Source organism: Haematobia irritans, chromosome 3 (assembly GCF_050003625.1).
Source record: "Haematobia irritans isolate KBUSLIRL chromosome 3, ASM5000362v1, whole genome shotgun sequence".
In the NCBI taxonomy this organism is placed as follows: Eukaryota; Metazoa; Arthropoda; class Insecta; order Diptera; family Muscidae; genus Haematobia; species Haematobia irritans.
In genome coordinates this window covers 28,480,458-28,503,022 of record NC_134399.1, presented here as the reverse complement: position 1 = coordinate 28,503,022, position 22,565 = coordinate 28,480,458, and the positions used below count along the sequence as shown (strand labels likewise).

At 34.4% G+C, this 22,565-nt stretch overlaps 1 protein-coding gene across 1 annotated transcript; it reads left to right on the top strand.

The window, feature by feature from the left end:
- Nucleotides 1-659: 659 nt before the first annotated feature.
- On the top strand, nt 660-22,355 carry spdi (sperm antigen with calponin homology and coiled-coil domains split discs). The gene is made up of 10 exons (XM_075302658.1): nt 660-815; nt 6,381-7,326; nt 7,405-7,548; nt 13,734-13,910; nt 13,971-15,255; nt 15,348-15,496; nt 20,066-20,200; nt 21,261-21,465; nt 21,553-21,827; nt 21,896-22,355. The coding sequence occupies exons 2-10, from the start codon at nt 6,607-6,609 to the stop codon at nt 21,983-21,985; spliced, it is 3,180 nt and encodes a 1,059-aa protein (XP_075158773.1). The 5' UTR covers nt 660-815; nt 6,381-6,606; the 3' UTR covers nt 21,986-22,355.
- Nucleotides 22,356-22,565: the final 210 nt, after the last annotated feature.

The following is a 22,565-nucleotide window of genomic DNA, read 5'->3' as shown; positions in this document are numbered from 1 at the left end:
CATTTTCTATTTAATAAATATTGCAAAAAGTGAAAACATGCACTCAGTGTGCTCCCCACTGTATATTCAAAACATACTGCCCTGATCAAGGATACAAACACGGGTTTGTTCATCAGCATCGCTAGGAAAACGAAATTAACTGTTGTTGTGATAGGGGTATGCTAAGAAAATAAAATGGCTGAAATATGACTTTTATAATAATTTGCCTGAATTCCATAGTTTTAAGGGCGTGTGTTATGTGGCAGCCCGATGTATCAGGCTCACTTACGAGTATTCAGTCCATTGTGATACCACAGTGGTGAACTTCTCTCTTATCACTGAGTGCTGCCCGATTCCATGTTAAGCTCAATGATAAGGGACCTCCTTTTTATAGCCGAGTCCGAACGGCGTTCCACATTGCAGTGAAACCACCGTGGTGCATGCTAACCATTGCACCACGGTGGCATCATGATTTTTCTTTAAAAATTGTGTTGTTTATTTAACCTAACCTATGATGCAGTCAGAAAGATGCATTTAATATTAAAACAAACAATCCAATCTCAACTCTAAACATTATCCCCCATTTTGGGAATAAATCTCCAATCCGACAACTCTGTACATATATGTGTATGCTGTCAAGGCATTTTGGTCATGTTCAACAGTGAGACTTCTCACCACACGATTTGTGCGAGCGAAGTTAGTCGGATGTGTGGCGCGGCGGGTGATCGACAGTAGTTTTTGCGTGTTGTTTTTAACTTTTCTCCCTGTGTAAATGGAGTTTGGTGTGATTTTGGCTCGTTTTTATTTTCCAATCTTCAACTTTTACAAAATAATTGGTGCTGTATTTGTGTTTCGAATTACATACAAAGAGTTCCTCTTTCCTTTACAAAATAAAATGCAGAATTTCCCCTAGGGCAATTGATAACAGTTTTTTGTGAAATATATCTTGAAGATAGAAAATTCCATAGAAATATTTTGGAAAAATTATAATTGGCATTCAAATGTCAATCAATTAAAAAAATTGTGATGCTGCTGACTGACTGGTTGGTTGGTTGGTTGGATGGTATAATATGGTTTCTCGACTTCAATAACAGTGGCAACCTTTGTAATAAAATTAACTACATAACTCACGATCGCTTACATCGGTGTTGTTCGTGTGTGTATGTGTGTGCGTGTTTGTTACTTGATGCCTGCGTGTATGAGATGAAGAAAAAAAAAATAAGAAAAAATTGTCTTTTTTTTGTAAGGCCATCTCTCTCATTCTCTCTCTTGTGTTTGCTCAGTATAAAATGAAATCAACAAAAACACAGTGTTGTTCAATTTGATGTGACGCGTCAAATTAAATTAAACTATTATGAGAAGTTATGCATATCACCTTAACAAAAACCGATGTTTTTTTTTAATTATAGACACAATCACTCGATCCGTTATATTTACTGTGCTACATGTTAGAGGTCGTTTAAAACAAAACAAGAGCTAATAAAGTTCAATGAAATCATATGTTAAATTATACAACCTACATGCAAACAAAACCATTGTTAAAAATTATGATGTGAAAACTAAAATAACTCGAATCTTCCGATAATGATGCATATCTTCAAAGACTATAGGAGTAATCTTGCTTGAAATTTATGGTTAGACAGGAAATAAATGTCAAACATATTTCTATAAAAATATCTATGAGATGGATGCAACAGTTCGATGATATGAGGGCCAGCAACAAAATGAAAGAACATTGGTGATTGGATGTGTTCTGGGTTTCACATGAAGGGCTGAAGGGTAACTTTTCCCCTAAGGGTCTTCTACAAGCTGTTTTTCGCCTCACAAATGGAAATACAACTCATATAATTTTCATGGAGGCGAAGGAAATCTTTCTTATTTGCAAAGAGGATAATTTGAACACCCAAAAAAATCGTATGTCAAACTTATTTCTATAAAAATATGAGATGGATGCAACAGTTTGATATGAGGGCAAGCAACAAAATAAAAGAACATTGGTGATTGGATATGTTCTGAGTTTCAAATGAAAGGCTGACGGCTTTTCTTTTTTACCCTAAGGTTCTTCTACAAGCTACTTTTCGCCCCACGAATGGAAAAACAAATCATATAATTTCGATGGAGGCAAAGGATATCTTTCTTATTTGCAAAGAGGAGGATTTGAACCCCAAATTCTTTTAACCCAAAGTCTTTTAATATTAATTTTTTCATAAGTTTTTTTCTACTTGCTTAACATACTTGATAAGTATTGTATGATAAAAAAGCATAGAAGCCCACTAAAAATAAGATAAAAAATATACCACAAAAGATTTTATTTTAATTTGCTGCTAGAAATTGGGGATTAATTAAAGACCTCTGACACATAGTATTGTAAGATTTTGAGATTTAAAAACGCATTCAATTGATTTAAAAAAAAGTTTCATATAAAGTGAGAAATGTTTGTAAAATTTGTGTTTCTACTCTCCCTTTTCTTGTTTTGTGAAAGTAATGCGTAATTGCTTTTACATATGATACAATTACCTCCTTCCCAACAACCACCACAAACCCACTATGGAAGATAAATACATAGATAAAATTTGAAACAACAATACGCAAGCAATCTAAATCGCAGAAATGTCATTACTACTTGCGTTTATCGCTTTTGTCCAGCCAAACAAGTTAAGATTAATTTATGTACGTTTTTTTTTATTTTGTCTACATTCCTATTGTGGTCATAATAACACATATACGTATTGTTGTCAATTTTTTTTTATTTATATTAAAGAAAAACTGGAGTTTTATACATATAAGATGGCTAATGAAGGCGTTAGGAACGAAATGTGGACAAAACCATTTCCTTTATGAGGGTATTGGATATACAATAAATTTATGATATAAAATAAATTGCGAAATTGATTAAAATGTAACATACAATCCTGTCATTATCCATGTTTAAGTAAATAAGGGAATACTTAAATTTTCATTTTATTGAACATATTTGTAATATGAAGCCAAAATGGTCAATAATATGTATTAAAATAAACAACAATATCTGAGTTATTGGATATATCTTAAATAGCTAGAATAAAGCAAAAGGAAATAAAAATTATAATACTAAACTTGATTCAAGGCTCCCCAGCCATTAAAAAAAAAGTAAGCAAGAAATCATAAAAAGGCAATACCTATAGTTTGTGGTCCACGAGCACAGAAACTCCAGGGTAATAAATATATATATATATATATAGAACTATGCAAGATCATCATATTGAAATAACAAGACTTCAGACGAAAAGGCTTGAAGTAATTTCAAGCGGAACACATTGTTAGTATGGAAAAAAATTCTCAAAGCATAAGGCAGAACATTCCAACTTCTAGCCACTCTCACCAAAAATGATCTAGCATATATATTGTTCCTAATTCTAGGAATAAAAATTTGTGGATTCCTAACCGATCTCGAAAAAATAAACGAACTCCTGAGAGGAATCGACCTGGTACTGGTTATTAATGTATAAAAGAAGGATAAATTGCGGTAATCAACAAAGTTTCTAAATGAACAGCCAAGAAAATTCCTCACAAATTCCGAAATATGAATCCTTCGACGTACCCTGTATACAAAACGGATAATCACATTGACTACACGCTTAACCCTATCTAGGTCCATCCTAATACATCCCGAATAAACCTCAAAACGATAAAGAACTTGGGACATCATTAGGGCATGAGCAACTATATGTCTGACGGCAAAAGGAAGATATAACAGGTTGGCTGATAAGTCCCCGGTCTAATAGAGAAGAACACATTTTTTGTCAAAATTCTTTTTTATTATTCAACATAGTTCCCTTCAAGAGCGATACAACGATTATAACGACCTTCCAATTTTTTGATACCATTTTGGTAGTACTACTTCGGTTTTGCCTCGGCGATCACCTCTTCATTACAGCCAAATTTTTCCCTGCGAGAATCCTTTCGCTGGGGGCCAGATCTGGAGAATACGGTGGGTGGGGAAGCAATTCGAAGCCCCATTCATTCATTTTTGCCATCGTTCTCAATGACTTGTGGCACGGTGGTGATCTGCGTTGCTTCTTACCTAACATTAGGGCCTTACATTTAGACAAATTGACAGTGAGGTAGTTCTCTGTATTTACAATTCATTCATCTATCTTCTTATATATATAAAAATGAAATGTCCTCGATGCGCTCCTAAACCACTGATCAGATTATTATGAAACTTTGGTAGGGGCTTCTCAGGACATCCGAGGTGATTTATGGCTCACAAAATATTTGCTCGGACCAAGGGTGCGTGGTACCTCCCATACAAATCGCAAATAAAAACTCCATTACTTCACTTCCTATTGCCTGTATTTCAACAAAATTTTGTTTGTCGCTTTGGTGTGAATTTTCGAAGTTATGCTGCAAATATGGGCGGGATTGTACAAAGGAGCGTGGTACCTCTTATACAAATCTATATATATAAAATTTAATCTATGTTTGTTTGTTTATTTGTTTGTATGTTCCGAGTTGGCTCCGAAACGGCTGAACCGATTTTCTTGAAACTTTCAGAGATGGTAGGGGGCGTTCATGTGGTGAAATAGGGTACCTCATTTTTTGACACCTGTTCGCGGAGGGGGACCTCCCCTTTGTTCGACTTTTTTTAAAGTACAGTGAAAAAACTAAAATTCTCTAAATTATCTGAGATTTACAGAGAACATGCGGTGAGGTTATGGAATTAATATGGGGTACCTGATGATTTCATATGTGCAAGGGGAGGGGGACCTCCCCCTTGCCCTACTTTTTGAAAGTTGGAACAAAATTATACGATTTGCTTGACATTTTCATTGAATGTTGGCGTTGGCATCTAGACAAAAATCAGCTACATTATTTTTCGATATTTGGTCGGGGAGGGGGACCACCCCTTTGCCCGACTTTTTTTTAAAGTACAGTGAAAACAAAACTAAATTCCCCCGACTGAAATTTTACGGAAAAGAATGGATGAGGTTATGAAATTTATATCAGGTTCCTGATTTTTTTAATAAAAATAAAAGGGCATAGGGAGACATCCGCTTATCTTAAGTACATACAGAGAAACAATTAAACTTTACCGAATTACTTGAAATTTACAGAGGACTGGGGAGAGGTTACGATATTAATAGTTGATACCTGATTTTGTGATATTTGGACGGAAGAGAGACCGCCCCTTTAGGCTTATAATTTGCTTGACATTTTCTGGGACGTTTAAAAAAGATGCGCTACATCACTTATCTATACTTGGTGTGGGAGGAGATCCTCCTCTAAAACTGCAAAAAAATCTTAAGTTTTCTTGAAATTTATACCCTATTTATACCCTGCTCCACACTATGGAACAGGGTATTATAAATTAGTGCATATGTTTGCAACGCCCAGAAGGAGGCGAAATAGACATATGGTGTCTTTGGCAATATTTCTCAGGGTCGGCCCCAGAATCGATCTAGCCATGTCCATCTGTCAGTGAACACATTTTTATACCCTGCGCCACACTGTGAAACAGGTTATTATAAGTTTGTTTGCAACACCCAGAAGGAGACGAGATAGGCATGTGGTGTCTTTGGCAATAATGCTCAGGGTGGGTCCCTGAGTCGATCTAGTTATGTCCGTCTGTCTGAGAACACATTTTTGTGATCAAAGTCTAGGTCGTAGTTTTAGTCCAATCGACTTCAAATTTGGCACAAGTATGTGTTTTGGCTCAGAATAGAACCCTATTGATTTTGGAAGAAATCGGTTCAGATTTAACATATTCGAATATCGAACGAAATTAAACTTGAAATAATGAAAATGTGAGGTGGTTACTAATGATTTTGCTATTAAGACATGGGAAAACTTAAAATCGACATGTAACATAACACATAATTATTTCTTTGTCTCTTATCATGTGTTGGTAAGGAAATAACAACAATGAAAACAATTGTCTTTCTTTGATCGCCCCCCTCCTTCCTCCTATGAATTTAGGTTTTCTTTCTAGATGTACTTCATGTTTAAATATAATCCAGTGACGATCTGTTTTATATGCATAACACGTTGGTGTTGAAACCAATCTATCTCAATATTATTTCACTGTTATATTCTTATCCAGTACATTCATCGTATTTACATTTTGTGGAGATTTATTTTCTTTCGCCCATTGCCTAGTTTACAATAAGAAACAACTATAACAATATTCTCATAAATTTGTTAACAAATATGATAATATCTGAAAGAGATTTGGAAATTCAGCCTTTGTTCTAATCTGTTTTTGTGACGTGTAACAATTTAAAGATTTAGGCATGTATTTAGTTTTACTGGGGAAATTAGCTTAAATAAAATACAAATGTTCTAATCCCCACCAACCAACCAATCACGCACCGAACTCAGTGAGCATGTTTTATTTATTTTATGATTTTTGACAAAAATAGATGAATATTTACGATGATGAACTTAAATAAACAAAAAACATATGTTTAACGAACAATAAAATTGAAATATTCACAAAAAAATATTTTGACATCAGCAAAAGCTACGCATATCAAAAGCGTAGACCAACGAAATCGAACCATCCTGGGATTTTTTTGTTTTATAAAAATTTTCAAATTACAACGAATTCTTTAAATAACACCACAATATCAACCACAAATTGCAAATATGATTAAATTAAAATCACTATTTCGCAGAGGACAAACGCCCTCGTCGCAATCTTCATCAAAACATTCCAGCAATAATAGCAGTAACAACAATCGCAACAAATCCCAATCAACACAATCTCTGAATACTGCCATCGAAAACGAAGACAAAAAACAACAAACTGCCACTGGATCATCAACAAAGTTCTATCCCAATGTTCCAAATCCTCCGTCCATTGTTCAAATCGAAGGATCTTCGAGTGAGCGTGGTGTAGATGTGGGTGATGATCACTTAAGCAACAGTTATCATAGTTTGGAAACAAATCAATTGGCCCAAGCTAGCAGTGGTCTTCCATCGGGACAACAACAACACGCTCATACCTTACCCCACAAGAAAAATAAGGGAGCCGTTACGAAGAAGGGACAAAAACAACCAAAGCCTTTACCAGTTGTTCCAAAGAGTGCTGCACCAGCGGTTATTGCTCCTCCTCCACCAGGTGTTGGCGGCGATGTAGTTATGTCTTCAATGGCTGCTGTGGCGCAAGGAACTCAAAGTTCTACTGTTCAGCCAGGCTCGGCCACTTCATTATCAACATCACACTCTAATCCGGCATTGTCAGGAAATTCGGCTAATGCCGCTGGCAATGCCAATGAATTGTATGCGCTGAATCCTGCATTTATGGCTGCAGCGGCAGCGGCCAGCTATCAATTTATCAACAACGAACAGCAACAGATTTTAGAGGTACACTACTTCCCATTTGTTTTTTTTTTTGTTTTAATTTTTCCATATTATAAAATATTTTGTTTTATTTTTTTCAAGGCTTCAAATATTAAAATGCAAGAGCTCCAATCTCAAATTGACCGTTTGGCACGTGACAAAATGCTGGCAGAATCTCGTGTCACAGAATTACTGCCCTATCAAAATGAAGTTAGCAAACTAAAGAACGATTTAGTAAAAATGCAGGTAAGAATATGCTAGAATAGAAATAAACAATAATTATGTCTATATCATCATCGAAAAAAAAGAATGATAATTTCATTAGGCCTTAGATTGGAATTTACGAAACTTTTTGAAATATTTTTATATACTGCCAGAGTATAGCATATATTTTGGCTTACATATAGGAGGGATCTGGAAATAGGATGAATTGGTAAAAACTACAAACTTCTTTACATATTCCATGGGTTCTATAATCTATGTAAGAATGCCGGATAGGGAGTTTGTAAAAGCTAACTACAATATTTAAAAGATATGGTACTATAATTTTTTCCTACACTAAAATGAAAATGATGACATGATGGTTCTCCTAATTGATGATAGCTTAGGTTAGGTTAGGTATAGTGGCAGCCCGATATTTCAGGCTCACTTACGAGTATTCAGTCTATTGTGATACCGCAGTGGTTCTGTCTTATCGCTGAGTGCTGGCCGATTCCATGTTAAGCTCAATGACAAGGGACCTACTTTTTATAGCCGAGTCCAAGCGGCGTTCCACCTTGCAGTTAAACCACTTAGAGAAGCTTTGAAACACTCAGAAATGTCACCAGCATTACTGAGGTGGGATAATCCACCGGTGAAAAACTTTTTGGTATTTGGTTGAAACTGGGTTTGAAGCCACGACCCTGTGTATGCAAGGCGGTCATGCTAACCATTGCACCACGGTGGCTGCCTATGATGGTAATCATTCCTTCAATTATTCAGTCGAGTCCAGTTTTCAAGTTATTGTTAAACCCAGCTTAGCCAAAAAAGCAATAAAAATGTTGTTTTTGGATTCTGAAGTGGTGCAAAATTGTCTCCGAGGCAATGAATTTTACATGCGCTTGTTATAGAGAGGAAGTCTTCTTTTTTTTCATTTTTTATAAATAGCTTAAAAATTTAATTGTTAAGCATCCTCTTCATTATTTCGGTATTTCGGATGTCATTTTTAAAAAATTAATTTATTTGTTTTTATTTTTTTTACTTTCATCTCTACGTAAAGACGTTTTTTATACCCTCCACCATAGGAGGGTTGGAGAGGGGGGTGTATATTAACTTTGTCATTCCGTTTGTAACATTTGTAACATAAAATTACTCTAAGACCCCATAAAGTACATATATATTCTGGGTCATGGTGAAATTCTAAATCAATCTAGTGAGGTCCGTCAGTCCGTCCGTCTGTTGAAATCACGCTAACTTCCGAACGAAATAAGCTATCGACTTGAAGCTTGGCACAAGTAGTTTTTATTGATGTAGGTCGGATGGTATTGCAAATGGGCCATATTGTACCACTTTTACGTATAGCCCCCATATAAACCGACCCCCAGATTTGGCTTGCGGAGCCTCTTGGAGGAGCAAAATTCATCCGATCCGGTTGAAATTTGGTGCGTGTTGTTAGTATATGGCCTCTTACAACCATGCAACAATTGATCCATATTCACATATAGGCCCCATATATACCGATCCCAGATTTGACCATCGGAGCCTCTTGGAACGGCAAACTTCATCTGATTCAGTTGAAGTTTGGTACGTGGTGTTAGTGTATGGTCTCTAACAAGCATGCAAAAGTTGGTTCATATCAGTCCATGATTATATATAGCCCCCATATAAACCAATTCCCAGATTTGCCTTACGGAGACTCCTGGAGGAGCAAATCTCAACCGATCCGGTTGAAATTTGGTACCTGATGTTAGTATATACCTTCTAATATCCATGCAAAAATTTGTCCATATTGGCCCATATTTAAATATAATCCCCATATATACCGATCCCCAGATTTGACCACCGGAGCCTCTTGGAATGGCTAATTTCATCCGATTCGGTTGAAATTTCGTACGTGGTGTTAGTGTATGGTCTCTAATAACCAAGCAAAAATTGGTTCATAAATATATATAGCCCCTACATAAACCGATCCCTGGATTTGCCTTAGGGAGACTCCTGGAAGAGCAAATCTCATCTAACCCGGTTGAAATTTAGTACGTGATGTTAGTATATACCCTCTAATAACCATGCAAAAATTTCGGTCTATAATAATAAATAACCCCCATATAAACCGAACCCGAAATTTGACCAACGAAGCCTGTTGGAAGAGTAAATTTCATCCGATCCGGTTGAAATTTGACCTTTTAATAGCCATAGCCATACATAACTATTTATAGACTCCCTTATATAAAAAACGATCAAGAACTAGAGAGGCATACATATGTAGTATATATTCTGCCATTATTTATCTAACGTAGATTCCATATGGACTAACAAACAATTTAGGAGAAAATGTTAAGGAGGTTTAATAAACCTTGCCATCGGTAACTGTTACTACAACCCTAGTAATTCGATTGTGGTTGACAGTCTTTAGTAGAATTTTATATGTAATCCATGGTGGATGGTACATAAGATTCGGCCTGGCCGAACTTAAGGCAGTATGTACTAGATTTTGGTGATTTGTGCACCCAGGGGATTACAGAAAAGTTCAAAAAAGGCCGCGGAATGTATGTTCGTGGAATGTTTAAGATCGTGGATTTGTTGTGAATAGTAGAAATGAAATTGAAGCAGTGTTGCCAGGGAAAATTTTCGCTTTACCCTACAAGGACAAAAAAGTTGCCTACATTCCCAAAAATCTTTCCCTACAATATTTTTCGTTAAATTTAAATAAAATTTACAAAACAAAAATGGTTCTATGCGCTTTATTGAAAATATATTTATTAAAATATATGAAAATGCAACGTATATTTCGTAAAAATAAATTTATATTACCACCACGATTGCCACAGTTGGTAGAATTCTACCAAAAATAGTAGATTTTTTTCTGTTTGATAGATTGGTAGAATTCTTGATATTTTGGCAGATCAAATCTCTATAGAAATAAAATTTTGAAAAAAAAGGTTCTACAGAAATAAAATTAAAAAAAATATAGAAATAAAATTTTGACACAATTTTCTATAGAGATATTTTTGTCGGCTAAGCCGATATAAATTAGTTTATTCGGCGGCGGGCAATTATTCCTTATTATTATAAAATAAATTTGAAGTTATGCGCCTTGCACGACCAGACAATGAAGCCGACCCATTTTTGTCGACGGAGGCTGACACTAAATTTTTGACTCCGGCGGCGGCGGCTTGACGGCTAAGCCGATATTTATCCATTCGGCGGCACACAATTATCCATTATAAAATCAATTTGACGTCATCGAAATGGTAATTAGATTAATTGTACAACCTAAGCTTACAATCAAATTTACATTTCATTAAAATTGTCGGAGCTAAATTTTTGCAAAATTATTATAGCAATTTGATACTGATCAATTGTGGGTGGAAAGTTCAAAATTTTAGCAAAAAATACAACAATTATTAATAAATTTCTCTGATTTATATCAATATTCAATATTTTTGGTGGCCAAGTTTGAGTCGAGATGAGCCGACGTATTCAGCAGCGGCGTCGACTCGCAAAAACTGGACGGTGGCGGCTAGAATTGGCGGCGCGACTCGGCGGCTTCATTCTCTGTGCACGAAAGTGGTCATGTCGAAGAAATCCCATATATTGGCCACATTATAAGTTAAGTCCGAAGGTATAATCTATACTGCTGCATGTTTATGGGATCGATAACACATTTACCGATTACTTAGTCATCAACGAATTGTCGTATCGATTGGACACACTGCAAGATTCTTCCGTCCGGAATAACTTCCCAGAAAAAAAAGTGTCGCCAAAAAAGTAGTGAAAATATTCTATTTGGATCCGGAAGTGTTGCAAAATTGGCGCAGAAGCGATGAATGTAACATGGACTTGTCATAGGACGGATCTCCACCATTTCAACAGGCGTTGCACTGAATTTGCACCACTTCATAAGGTGTAGTCCGAATTGAATGTTTCGGTTGTGAATTATAAAATTGTGTCATATTTTGCCAAATAAATAATTCTTAATTTTTTTTTAAGATTTTTAGTGCATTGTGCAATTTTTCTACAATGGATTTTGAATTATTTAGAATTGAGAATTGAAATATGGGGGTCGCTTATATGGGGGCTATATAGAATTATGAACTTGATATGGACCAATTTTTGTATGATTGTGGACCAATTTTTGCATGGTCATTAGAGACCATATACTAAATTTCAGCCGGATCGGATGAAATTTGCTTCTCTTAGAGGCTCCGCAAGCCAAATCGGGGGATCGGTTTATATGGGGGCTATAAGTAATTATGGACCAATTTTTGCATGGTTGTTAGAGGCCATATACTAACACCATGTACCAAATTTCAGCCGGATCGGATGAAATTTGCTTCTCTTAGAGGAATCGCAAGCCAAATTTGGGGGTCCGTTTATATGGGGGCTATACGTAAAAGTGGACCGATATGACCCCTTTGCAATACCATCCGACCTACATTAATAACAACTACTTGTGCCAAGTTTCAAGTCGATAGCTTGTTTCGTTCGGAAGTTAGCGTGATTTCAACAGACGGACGGACGGACGGACATGCTCAGATCGACTCAGAATTTCACCACAACGCAGAATATATAAACTTTATGGCGTCTTACAACAATATTTCGATGTGTTACAAACGGAATGACAAAGTTAATATACCCCCATCCTATGGTGGAGGGTATAAAAATATGAAAAAAGCGAGTTTTAAAAAAATTGAATCAAAAGAACTTCCTGTGTAGTTAAAATAAAGAACATCTTTGGGAGGGCATTTTTGGAAGTGCTTTTAAAGTAGGGCCTTTAGAAGAACTTCCAATTTTTTTGCTGGGTTATAGTCTGTAATGTGCTTTACAGACTATCAGTTATTCCGGACGGAATGTCGGTGTGTCGGATCGATACGACTTATCGGCGATGACTAAATAATCGGTAAATGTGTTATCAATCCCATAAACATGCAGCAGTATCGATTATGCCTTCGGACTTAACTTATAATGTGCACAATATATGGGATATGTTCGACACGAGCACTGTCGTCCGGAATAACTGATAGTCTGTAAAGCGCATAAGAAGCATTACGCGAATGGCAATCAGATTAGTTGTACAACCAATCTTACAATCAAATTTCCATTTCATTCACATTTTCTGAGCTAAATTTTTGCAAAATTATTATAGCAACTCGATCCTGATTGATTGTGGCGGCTAAATTTAAGTCGAGATGAGTCGACATATTCGGCGGCGGCGTCGACTGATTCGGATCATACCTTAAGAAGTGAGGCAAAATTTTCTCACTAACCTTTTTTGGCGACGATTTTTTGCTGGGTCTTTGATCGATCCCTCACACGAGGGGTAGACATAAGAAATAACTTCTTATCACAGGACCGCAAGACCTCCCACTGATGGCATATGTTTTTTTCGGATAAATTTCATGATAAATAGAAATCGAGCAGATTTGGTCCCACACAATTAGGGGTCTCTCTACCAAATTCAGTTATTTCAAGACCTCCCGCTGAAAACATATGTTTTTTTGTTTATAATTTTTTTCTAATAAATTCAACGATACATACAAAAAAATAAAATTCTATTAAGGGTAGCATAATGGTAGATTTTTATTTTTTAACAGAGATCATAGAAATTATATGCCAAGGGATTTTTACTATGCGAAAATTGGCCATAGTACTTGAGATTGAGATTTCTGAATGATTCACCACGAGGTATTGGAAAACAAAAATTTCCACTTAGCTATTATTAAATAAAATATATGCATACATATGATGATATTTAATGCACATGCTGTGAAAACGAGACATGTGTTGTACTGGGGTTTCCTCAATCCCTTGCTACCTCCCGTCACATCTTCCGGCTCATAATATACAACACATTTGTTATGTTCAATCAGTCATAAAACCACAAAACGAAAACATTTCATTTGAGATCAATGCAAATTTAGATCTATATCTGTCTGTCTGTCCGTCTACCTATCTATCTTCGAATCAGCTCAATAACAAATCAACCACAAATCTATCAAGAATATTGCAGCGAGGGAATTAAACAGCGACAACGACGAGCATACAGTTATTTTTCATCCCATGCCAATAGCTCAAAATGGAGGAATGTATCCTCCCAGTAATATTGGCCTTATACAGATAATAGTTAATAATTGTTAGTGGCATATGAGGGTTGGACAACATTCCCTTTGTTGGGGTTTTCAATTACTTGTTTTTTTAATCTTATGTTTGCTGTTGTTGTTGTACATTTTTAGAGTGCCCAAGAGAAGAATCAATTGGAAATAGCCAATTTGAAATATGAAAATGAGTCTTTGAGAACACGTTTGAGAGACGTTGTCAATTCACCATTATCCGATGCGGAAAAGCATCAAATCATACAAGATTCACAGCGTCTACATAGTTCAGCGCCAGCCTCTATTGCATTACCAACAGTAAGTTATAATGATATAATGACGTTTTTTTTTTTTGGTTAATCATTAATTTCTTTGTAGTCCTCAGATAATGATAATGGTGGAACGCCTTGCCTCACACCTGACTGGGATAAACATTCCTCGTCTAGTGAAATATCTGTAGCTTGTCTACAAGATAAAATCATACAAATGGAAGAGACCCACTATTCAACCAATGAAGAACTACAAGCTACTCTCCAGGAACTTTCCGATTTGCAAGCCCAACTAAGTGATGCCCAAACCGAGAATGAGCGTTTGGCTGAAGAAAAGGATGTCCTATTTCAATCGTTGTGTCGACAAACTGAGAAACTCAATGATTCTCGCACACAAATCAATAATCTCCAAGAGCTTTTGCTAAGGGATGCTAAACAAAATACCGCTGAAGAGGCTGTTTCCTCCGAAAGGGAAAAGAAATTAATGGATCTTATTAAAACTGCTCAAGATGAGCGAGAAGCAGCCTTAGTCAAACAGGAAGAACTCAATGCTGAACTTCAAGAACTAAGGCAAAGCAACGAAAATCATACCATAGAACAATCACGTTTAAGAGAACGCATTGCTCTCCTGGAGTCCTCTATAGATGCTGAACATGTTCAGCGTAAACAAATGGAAATACAATTGCAAGCAGCCAAAGAAGAGATATCCCATGGAATCATCGAAATTAATCGCTTGACAACTTTACTAGAGAATGCCAAATCGAAAATTGAGGAGTTGGAACAGGATCTGGCTCGTGGTGATAAAACCGATTTGAGTGATCTTTTAGATGCAGCACGCAAAGAAAAAGATTTACTCGAAGAAAAAGTAGCCGAAATCCAAGATCAATGGTCTCGCAGTCAAGCCGAAGTTCGACGCCTTAAAGACCAACTGGCCGATTTAAGTGAAGAACTTAAAGTTTCCAAAAACAATTCAAAATGTGCCCTCTCCCATCTCGAATATCGTCTCGATCAAATGCAACAGGAAAAGGATAAACTATCGATGGAACATCAACAACTCTGTGAAAGTACCAATGAATTACAAGTGCAATGCAAATGTCATTTGGAGGACAAAAATCAACTTCAGTCATTGTTGAGTGAAAGTCAAAAACATTATGCTGACGTAGAACGTAAGCTAAACGAAACACAACAACAACTGGAGGATTTGCAACAATTACGCAAACAAGAAGCCGAAGAATGGCAACAATTCCAATCGGATCTATTAATGACCGTGCGGGTGGCAAATGACTTTAAGACTGAAGCCCTTAGTGCTAGAGAACAATTAGTATTGGATAATAAAACGCAAAAGGAAAAAATACGCATGTTGGAACAACAAATTGAGAAATTAACCAAACAACGTAAGTTTGCTTGTTTGTTTTTTTTTTATGCGATTTTCTTTACAGTTCTTGCTTGCAAATAATGTATAAAAAATATACACAATTTTCTATAGAACAACAACAAACTGAGACACAGCAATCGGTATTAACGACTGTCCAACAAGAAATGGCCTCAAGACGCAGTAAAGTAGGCAGCTTTTCCAGGCAAGATTCACGTTTGTCTGTTAAAACTTTAATTGAAAGTATAGAAAATAATAAACAGGTGAGTAAAACCCCAACGATAAGATTTAATTTTAATTATAGCGCTTGTAGATTACAAAAAAAAAAAAACAATCTTAAATACCCAACACCATAGATTTTCGTCTTCACTGCAATCGAGACTACAGTCCGGGGTGGACTAGGGGTTTTAACGCTGTCCCAAATCTGCAAAGCCCATTTTGTGTATGTTTATGTCCTGAAAAAAATCGAAAATGCAACAACAACCACAAGATTTTTTGTTAGAACATCCTCTTTGTAGCGTATTACATGACCGTTATACGACTAGTTTTCCAACGCAAGTGGTGGTAATCTGGTCTCTATTTAATTTTGGAGCTTTATTAGAATATGGGCTAATATTAACCAAAATTTCGCATGGTTTTTTATAGACCTAAAATACCAACATTTGCAGTATTGGATGCTCAAGAAATCAAATCGGGGGCTGGGTTTATATGTTCGAAATTGCTGCTATGCTTGAAAGCATAAAAACGAATATGTGCTAAATTTCAGCGCGATAGCTTCATTATTGAAGACTCGCATAATTACAACGGATATATACCGACAAGCCGACTTCGTTACACCATCTTGATTTTCTACTCTCCATATTCACTGAAATTCGTTCATGAAATTATTTCACTAGCATAAGTCATGGTAAAAGCTAAATTATATCAAATCGGGGGGCTGGGTTTATATGGAATATGTGCTAAATATCAGCTCCATAGCTTCATTATTGAAGGTCGATAGCTTCATAATCTCAACGGACATATAAGGACAGCCGGACTTTATTACACCATCTTGATTTTATACTCTCCATATTCACTGAAAATTTTCATGAAATTATTTCACTAGCAAAAGTCATGGTAAAAGCTAAATGATGTCTGTGATGAATGCATATCGGGTTAGAAAAATACTCACTAAAGGAATTTGTTAGCTTTTGTGTATAATCCATGAGTTAAAAAAATATTTGATTGAAAATAATAAATTAAACAAGTATATACAGCAGTAAGTTCGGCCGGGCCGAATCTTAAATACCCACCACCATGAACCAAATATTAGGAGTTCTTTTGAAATTTCAGGAGGGCTTGAGGACTTGAGGACACTTCCCGAAGATAAATTTAAAGATTTCACCTATGAGGACTATATCAGATTCTGGATTTATAAGAACCATTTTTGTTTGAGTTTTAGAGGAATCATCAACATCTCTTGTGAGTGTGCAAGAAAATTATAAAATAATGTCTTGATTTGAAATCTTAAATCTGTAGAAGTAAAATCTGGAAATTTTACATTGAGTTTCAAGCAATTTTCATGATCAATGCGCCTTCTACACCCTCAAGAAGTGAAGTCGGTCTATATGGAGGCATTACCAAATGGGCCGATAAAAACTTAATCCGATACACGTTTTTGTGAGCCTAAAATACCAGAATATTGACAATTTCAGGCAAATCAGATAAAAACTACGGTTTCTAGAAACCCAAGGAGTTAAATCGGGAGATCGTTCTTATGGGGGCTATACTAAAATATGGACCTATACTCACCGTTTTCGGCACACCTCTTTATGACCCGAAAATACCTCTAGATTTCCAATTTCAGGCAAATAGGATAAAAACTTCGGATTCTAGAAGCCCAAGAAGTAAAATCGAGAAATCGGTCTATATGGGGGCTACACCAAAATATGGACCGATACTCACCATTTTCGGCACACCTCTTTATGGTCCTAAAATACCTCTAGATTTCCAATTTCAGACAAATTGGATAAAAACTACGGTTTCTACAAGCCCAAGACCCCAAATCGGGAGATCGCTCTATATGGGGGCTATACCAAAATATGGACGGATACTTACAATTTTTAGCACACGTATTTGTGGTCCTACAATACCTCTAGATTTCAAATTTCAGGTAAATTGAATAAAAACTACGATTTCTATAAGCCCAAGACCCCAAATCGGGAGGTCGGTTTATATGGGGACTATATCAAAACCTGGACTGATATAGCCCATCTTCGAACTTGACCTGCCTGCAGACAAAAGACGAGTTTGTGCTAAATTTCAGCACGATTGCTTCATTATTGAAGACTGTAGCGTGATTACAACAGACAGACAGACGGACATCGTTATATCGTCTTAGAATTTCTCCCTGATCAAGAATATATATACTTCATATAGTCGGAAATCGATATTTCGATGTGTTACAAACGGAATGACAAACTTATTATACCCCCGTCACCATTCTATGGTGGTGGGTATAAAAAAGAACTATTGAGATAGTTCATTAAAAAGGCGGGATTTTTTTGTTTTCAAATTAAGAAATTATTCCGAAAAAATTGCAATAGACTGATCAATCGAAGAATTGTCCATCGCTAGCCTCTACTTTTTCCAATCTATGTGGCAACATACGGATACCGTGACGAAGAAAAACACATGTCGTTTGGATTGGCCCAATTTTTGTCTTCCTCGGATGAAAATGCTAAAATCGATAATGCTGATCAGCCCTAAGAACTAAAATGCTAATCAGCCAGGTCATATGCCAACGAACGGAACAACTGGTAATCTGTGCTAAACAGCAGGTGGGGTAGGACTTCCCACATGAGCGTTTCCAAATACGTTTTTATGGGTTTCACAACATGTGGGCCGAGCGTTAGTTATTGTGTTGCAAAATCAGCTTGTCGTACACTCATAGAAAATAGTCTGCTAAAAACAGCCATCGATATCTTCTGTTATATTTTTGTACTTCTGGGTCTAACGAACAACAAATTATAAAATTTTTAGGTTATACATTTTTCCCCAAAGCATATTTAAGAACCAAAAGTAGTTTTTGGTAATATAATTACAAGCTTCTAGAATTTGATAAATTTTCCGAATTTTGGGCAAATACTATAGATATTCATAAAATATTGTTTGGATTGTGTTACGATAGCCCCTAAGTTGACATTTTTATTTGTTTCAGCCAAACTAAAACAGCTTAAAAAATAGCAGACAATGTTTGCCATTTCAGCGAACAGTGCCGGATTTCCCTTTTTCAGCAGACTTTTCTGCTGTTTCTACTAACAAATTTCTTTGGGTGTATTTTTCAAATATTATGACCGTTTATAACGCAATTCTAAGCACGAACGTATCTATTGAGTTCGATACTAATCACATTTGGTTGCTCCACTCGGTAGCTCATAGTACATCACACCACACTAAGCTGGCTCCACTAAATACACAGCATAAACTTCTTTCTATGGATATTCCGCATTGCCGTCTATGTTGAGGCATGAACGGGGTTACCATAAGATTTTTTCTCTTGGAATTGTAGTAGCTCCAGTTTTTATCACCATTAACGATGGGATGCAAAAAACAACTTTTATGTATTCGTGTATTATTTTTTTCGAATTTTGTCAAAATTTTCTATAGAAATAAAATTTTGAGAAAAGTTTCTATAGAAGTGAAATTTTTAGAAAATTTTCTATAGAAATGAATTTTTGAGAAAATTGTCTATAGAAATAAAATTTTGTCAAAACTTTCTATAGAAATAAAATTTTGCCCAAAATTTTCTATAGAAATGAAATTTTGACAAAATTTTCAATAGAAATAAAATTTTGACAAAATTTTCTATAGAAATAAAATTTTGACAAAATTTTTTATGGAAATAAAATTTTGACAAAATTTTCTATGGAAATAAAATGTTGACAAAATTGTCTCAAGTTTCAACCGTGACTGTAATGGTTCGCATTATTTTAGTACGCAATCCATAACTTCTTATCTAGAAAGTGTTCGTATGGAAGCGTAATATAGAATCTCATGTCTTTTCCGACCAAAAACATACTTGAAATTGAAGAAAATCGTGTTTTTGACTTTAAAAAATCGACTCACGCGTGAGTCACGACAATTTCGTATCACGTGCACACCTCCACTACCAAGGGTGGGTATAAAAATAAATCCACATAATATTTATCCGTACATGTAATAGAAAAATCATGGGGCTATGTTTGTATGTCCGTCTTGCAGATGATCATTCCAACTCTGAGAAAACAAGAAAACCTGTTCATGAAAGGATAAACCGTGGGAGAGGAAAAATTAAAAAAAATATATATATATATATATATATATATATATATATATATATATATAATATGAGATATAAAATAACGTACTGTGCTACCAAAGGCCATCCTAGTCCCTCGGGGAAAATTAAAACAAAAAATGTTGTATAATGGATATTTTCATCAAATATTAGTTTTTTTCAATATAAAATATAGTAAGTATACTAAATGTTAATATGTATTTAACATTTAGTATACTTACTATTTATAAATATATTTTATTATTAATTCTGTTTATAACACCGTTGTCTTTAAGATTTTTATCTACTTTTTTGTATACCATTGTTGAAGTTTATAATTTTATTACAATTTTGTGTGATGCAGGATTTAGGTCTATTTATTGACTTTTGCATCACTTTGTACGATAATAAATGAAATGAAAAAAAATATATATTATTATAATTCTATATAAAAATAGATAAACCTAATTAATTGACCTAAAAGAAAAACAATTTTTAATATTCTAAAATTTATAATTTCCTATTTTACTTTTAGACTTCAAAGCCAGAAGAACCAGAGTCTCGTTATAGCTCGTCATCAAGCTTAAATAGTAGTAGTACACCGGAAATAACACCCAGTGCTATACCTTTAGTCACTACAAATACCGGCAATCCAGACTGGTCTGAAAATGTGAGTAATGAAAAAAAGAATACAATGATTTTCAAACTCAAATAGGTTTTAATTAATTTATTATCCCTAATTGTCGAGATATCGATGCCAACATATTGTATGAAAAATTCGATTAAATTCAAATTTTCTATGAAAATTCGAATAAATTTAAATCTTCTATAAAAATTCGAATGAATTCAAATTTTCTAAAAAAAAACGAATAAATTCAAATTTTTTATGAAAATTCGGGTAGATTCAAAATTTTATAGAAAATTCTTATGGATTCAAATTCTCTATAAAAATTCGAGTAAATTCAAAATTTCAATAAAAATTCGTAAATTAAAATTTTTTATAAAAATTTTCGAATAAATTCAATATATTCAAATTTTCTATAAAAATTCGAATAAAGTCAAATTTTCTATGGAAATTCGAATAAAATCAACTTTTCTATGAAAATTCGACTACATTCAAATTTTCTATGAAAATTCGAGTACATTCAAATTGTCTATGAAAAATCGTATAAATTCAAATTTTCTATGAAAATTCCAATAAATTCGAATTTTCTAAGAAAATACGAATAATTTTTTTTATGTAAATTCGAATACATTCAAAATCTCCAAGAAAATTAATATGAATTCAAATGACAGTTCGAATAACTCCAAAGTTTCGTATCAATTCAAATTTTCTATGAAAATTCTAATAAATAAATTTTCAACTTTACAATTACTATTAATGTATTACTATTTTTAAGAACAATACGATTTATTGGCCACGAAGGCTTACTGTATTGTTAAATAAATGAAATGAAATTCGAAAAACTCCAAATTTTCTATGAATTTATTCAAATTTTCTATAAAAAAACGAATGAATTCAAATTTTCTATGATAATTTTCCAATAAACTCAAAGTTTCTATGAGAATTCGAATAAATTCAAATTTTCTATGAAAATTCGAATAAGTTGAAATTTTCTAAGAAAATTCGAAAATTTGAATTTATTTATCAAATTTTCTAAAAAATTAAAATATAAAAATTTTAAAATGTTTTTTGTTGTTTTTTTTTTTCATTCCATGCATGTATCCAGGTTTCTAGACTTACACCTTTAATTGGCAGCTTAAATACAACAACGACGGCAGCTTCATGTACACCTAGTAATACCACAACACCTATGGTATCCTCATTAACAACAGCAACCAAAGGTCCATTAAGAGAACAACAGCAACAACAATCTGTAGTATCCAATTTACACATCAGTAGTCTCAACAATGTTTCCAAATCTTTATTAAGTGGTACGCCCTGCAAATAAAATAAATTCCTGGACTGTAATCATTGAAATATATATATATATTTTTTTTTTTGTTATATAAAAATTACAGGAGAACGCAAAGATCCTTTGAATATGTTAGCAAAGAATGGTGGTTCAAAACGTAATGCTCTACTAAAATGGTGTCAAAATAAAACTGTTGGTTACCGCAATATCGAAATCACAAATTTCAGTTCATCCTGGAATGATGGCTTGGCATTTTGTGCAATTTTACATTCCTATTTACCGGATCGCATTCCTTATGATACTTTAAGCCCAGCCAATAAAAGACGTAATTTCTCTTTGGCCTTTGCCGCAGCTGAATCTGTGGGAATAACCACAACTTTGGTGAGTATGACAAAGAAAACGCCCTTGTCCGCATTGTTGTAACTGATGATCTCTTTTTATATTTTCAGAACATTAACGATATGTGTCAAATTGAGCGTCCCGATTGGACTCAAATAATGTCTTATGTTACAGCTATTTATAAATATTTTGAAACTTAAGTACATCGCATATTTAGCATTTATAATTTTTTTAATTTCATTTTTATGATTACTATTTTAAATAACTGTTGGCTAATATTTTATTGTTAACGAAATGAAAATGTTATTATTTTTTATTTAGGGAATCCCAATTTATTTCCACGCGTATATTTTTTTAAACCTAGAAGCCAAATTTTCTTCATTTAATTAATGTTTATTATTTATTTTTTTCCTTTACTTTTAATTTCCAAAATACAATAATAACATACAATAAATTCTCATTTAAGAATATGTAAATATTTTGCAAAACAACTCCCATATAAGCTAATAATAAAATAAACTATTATTTATTTTTGATAAAAAAATATGAATATATATAAAAAAAACAAAATGTTTTTTTTGGGGTAATTGGGAAAATAAAAGAAGGCGAAATGAAATAAATTGTTTAGTAAATGTATGGCGTTCCCGTTATATAATATTGGGAGTATAATCTCCCAATAAGATATAAAGTGGGATATAGTGATGTAGCACGAACAGGAACATTGTGACGCCATATAGAAAACAGTTGCTCTAACCATATAGTGGTTAGAGAACTACATTT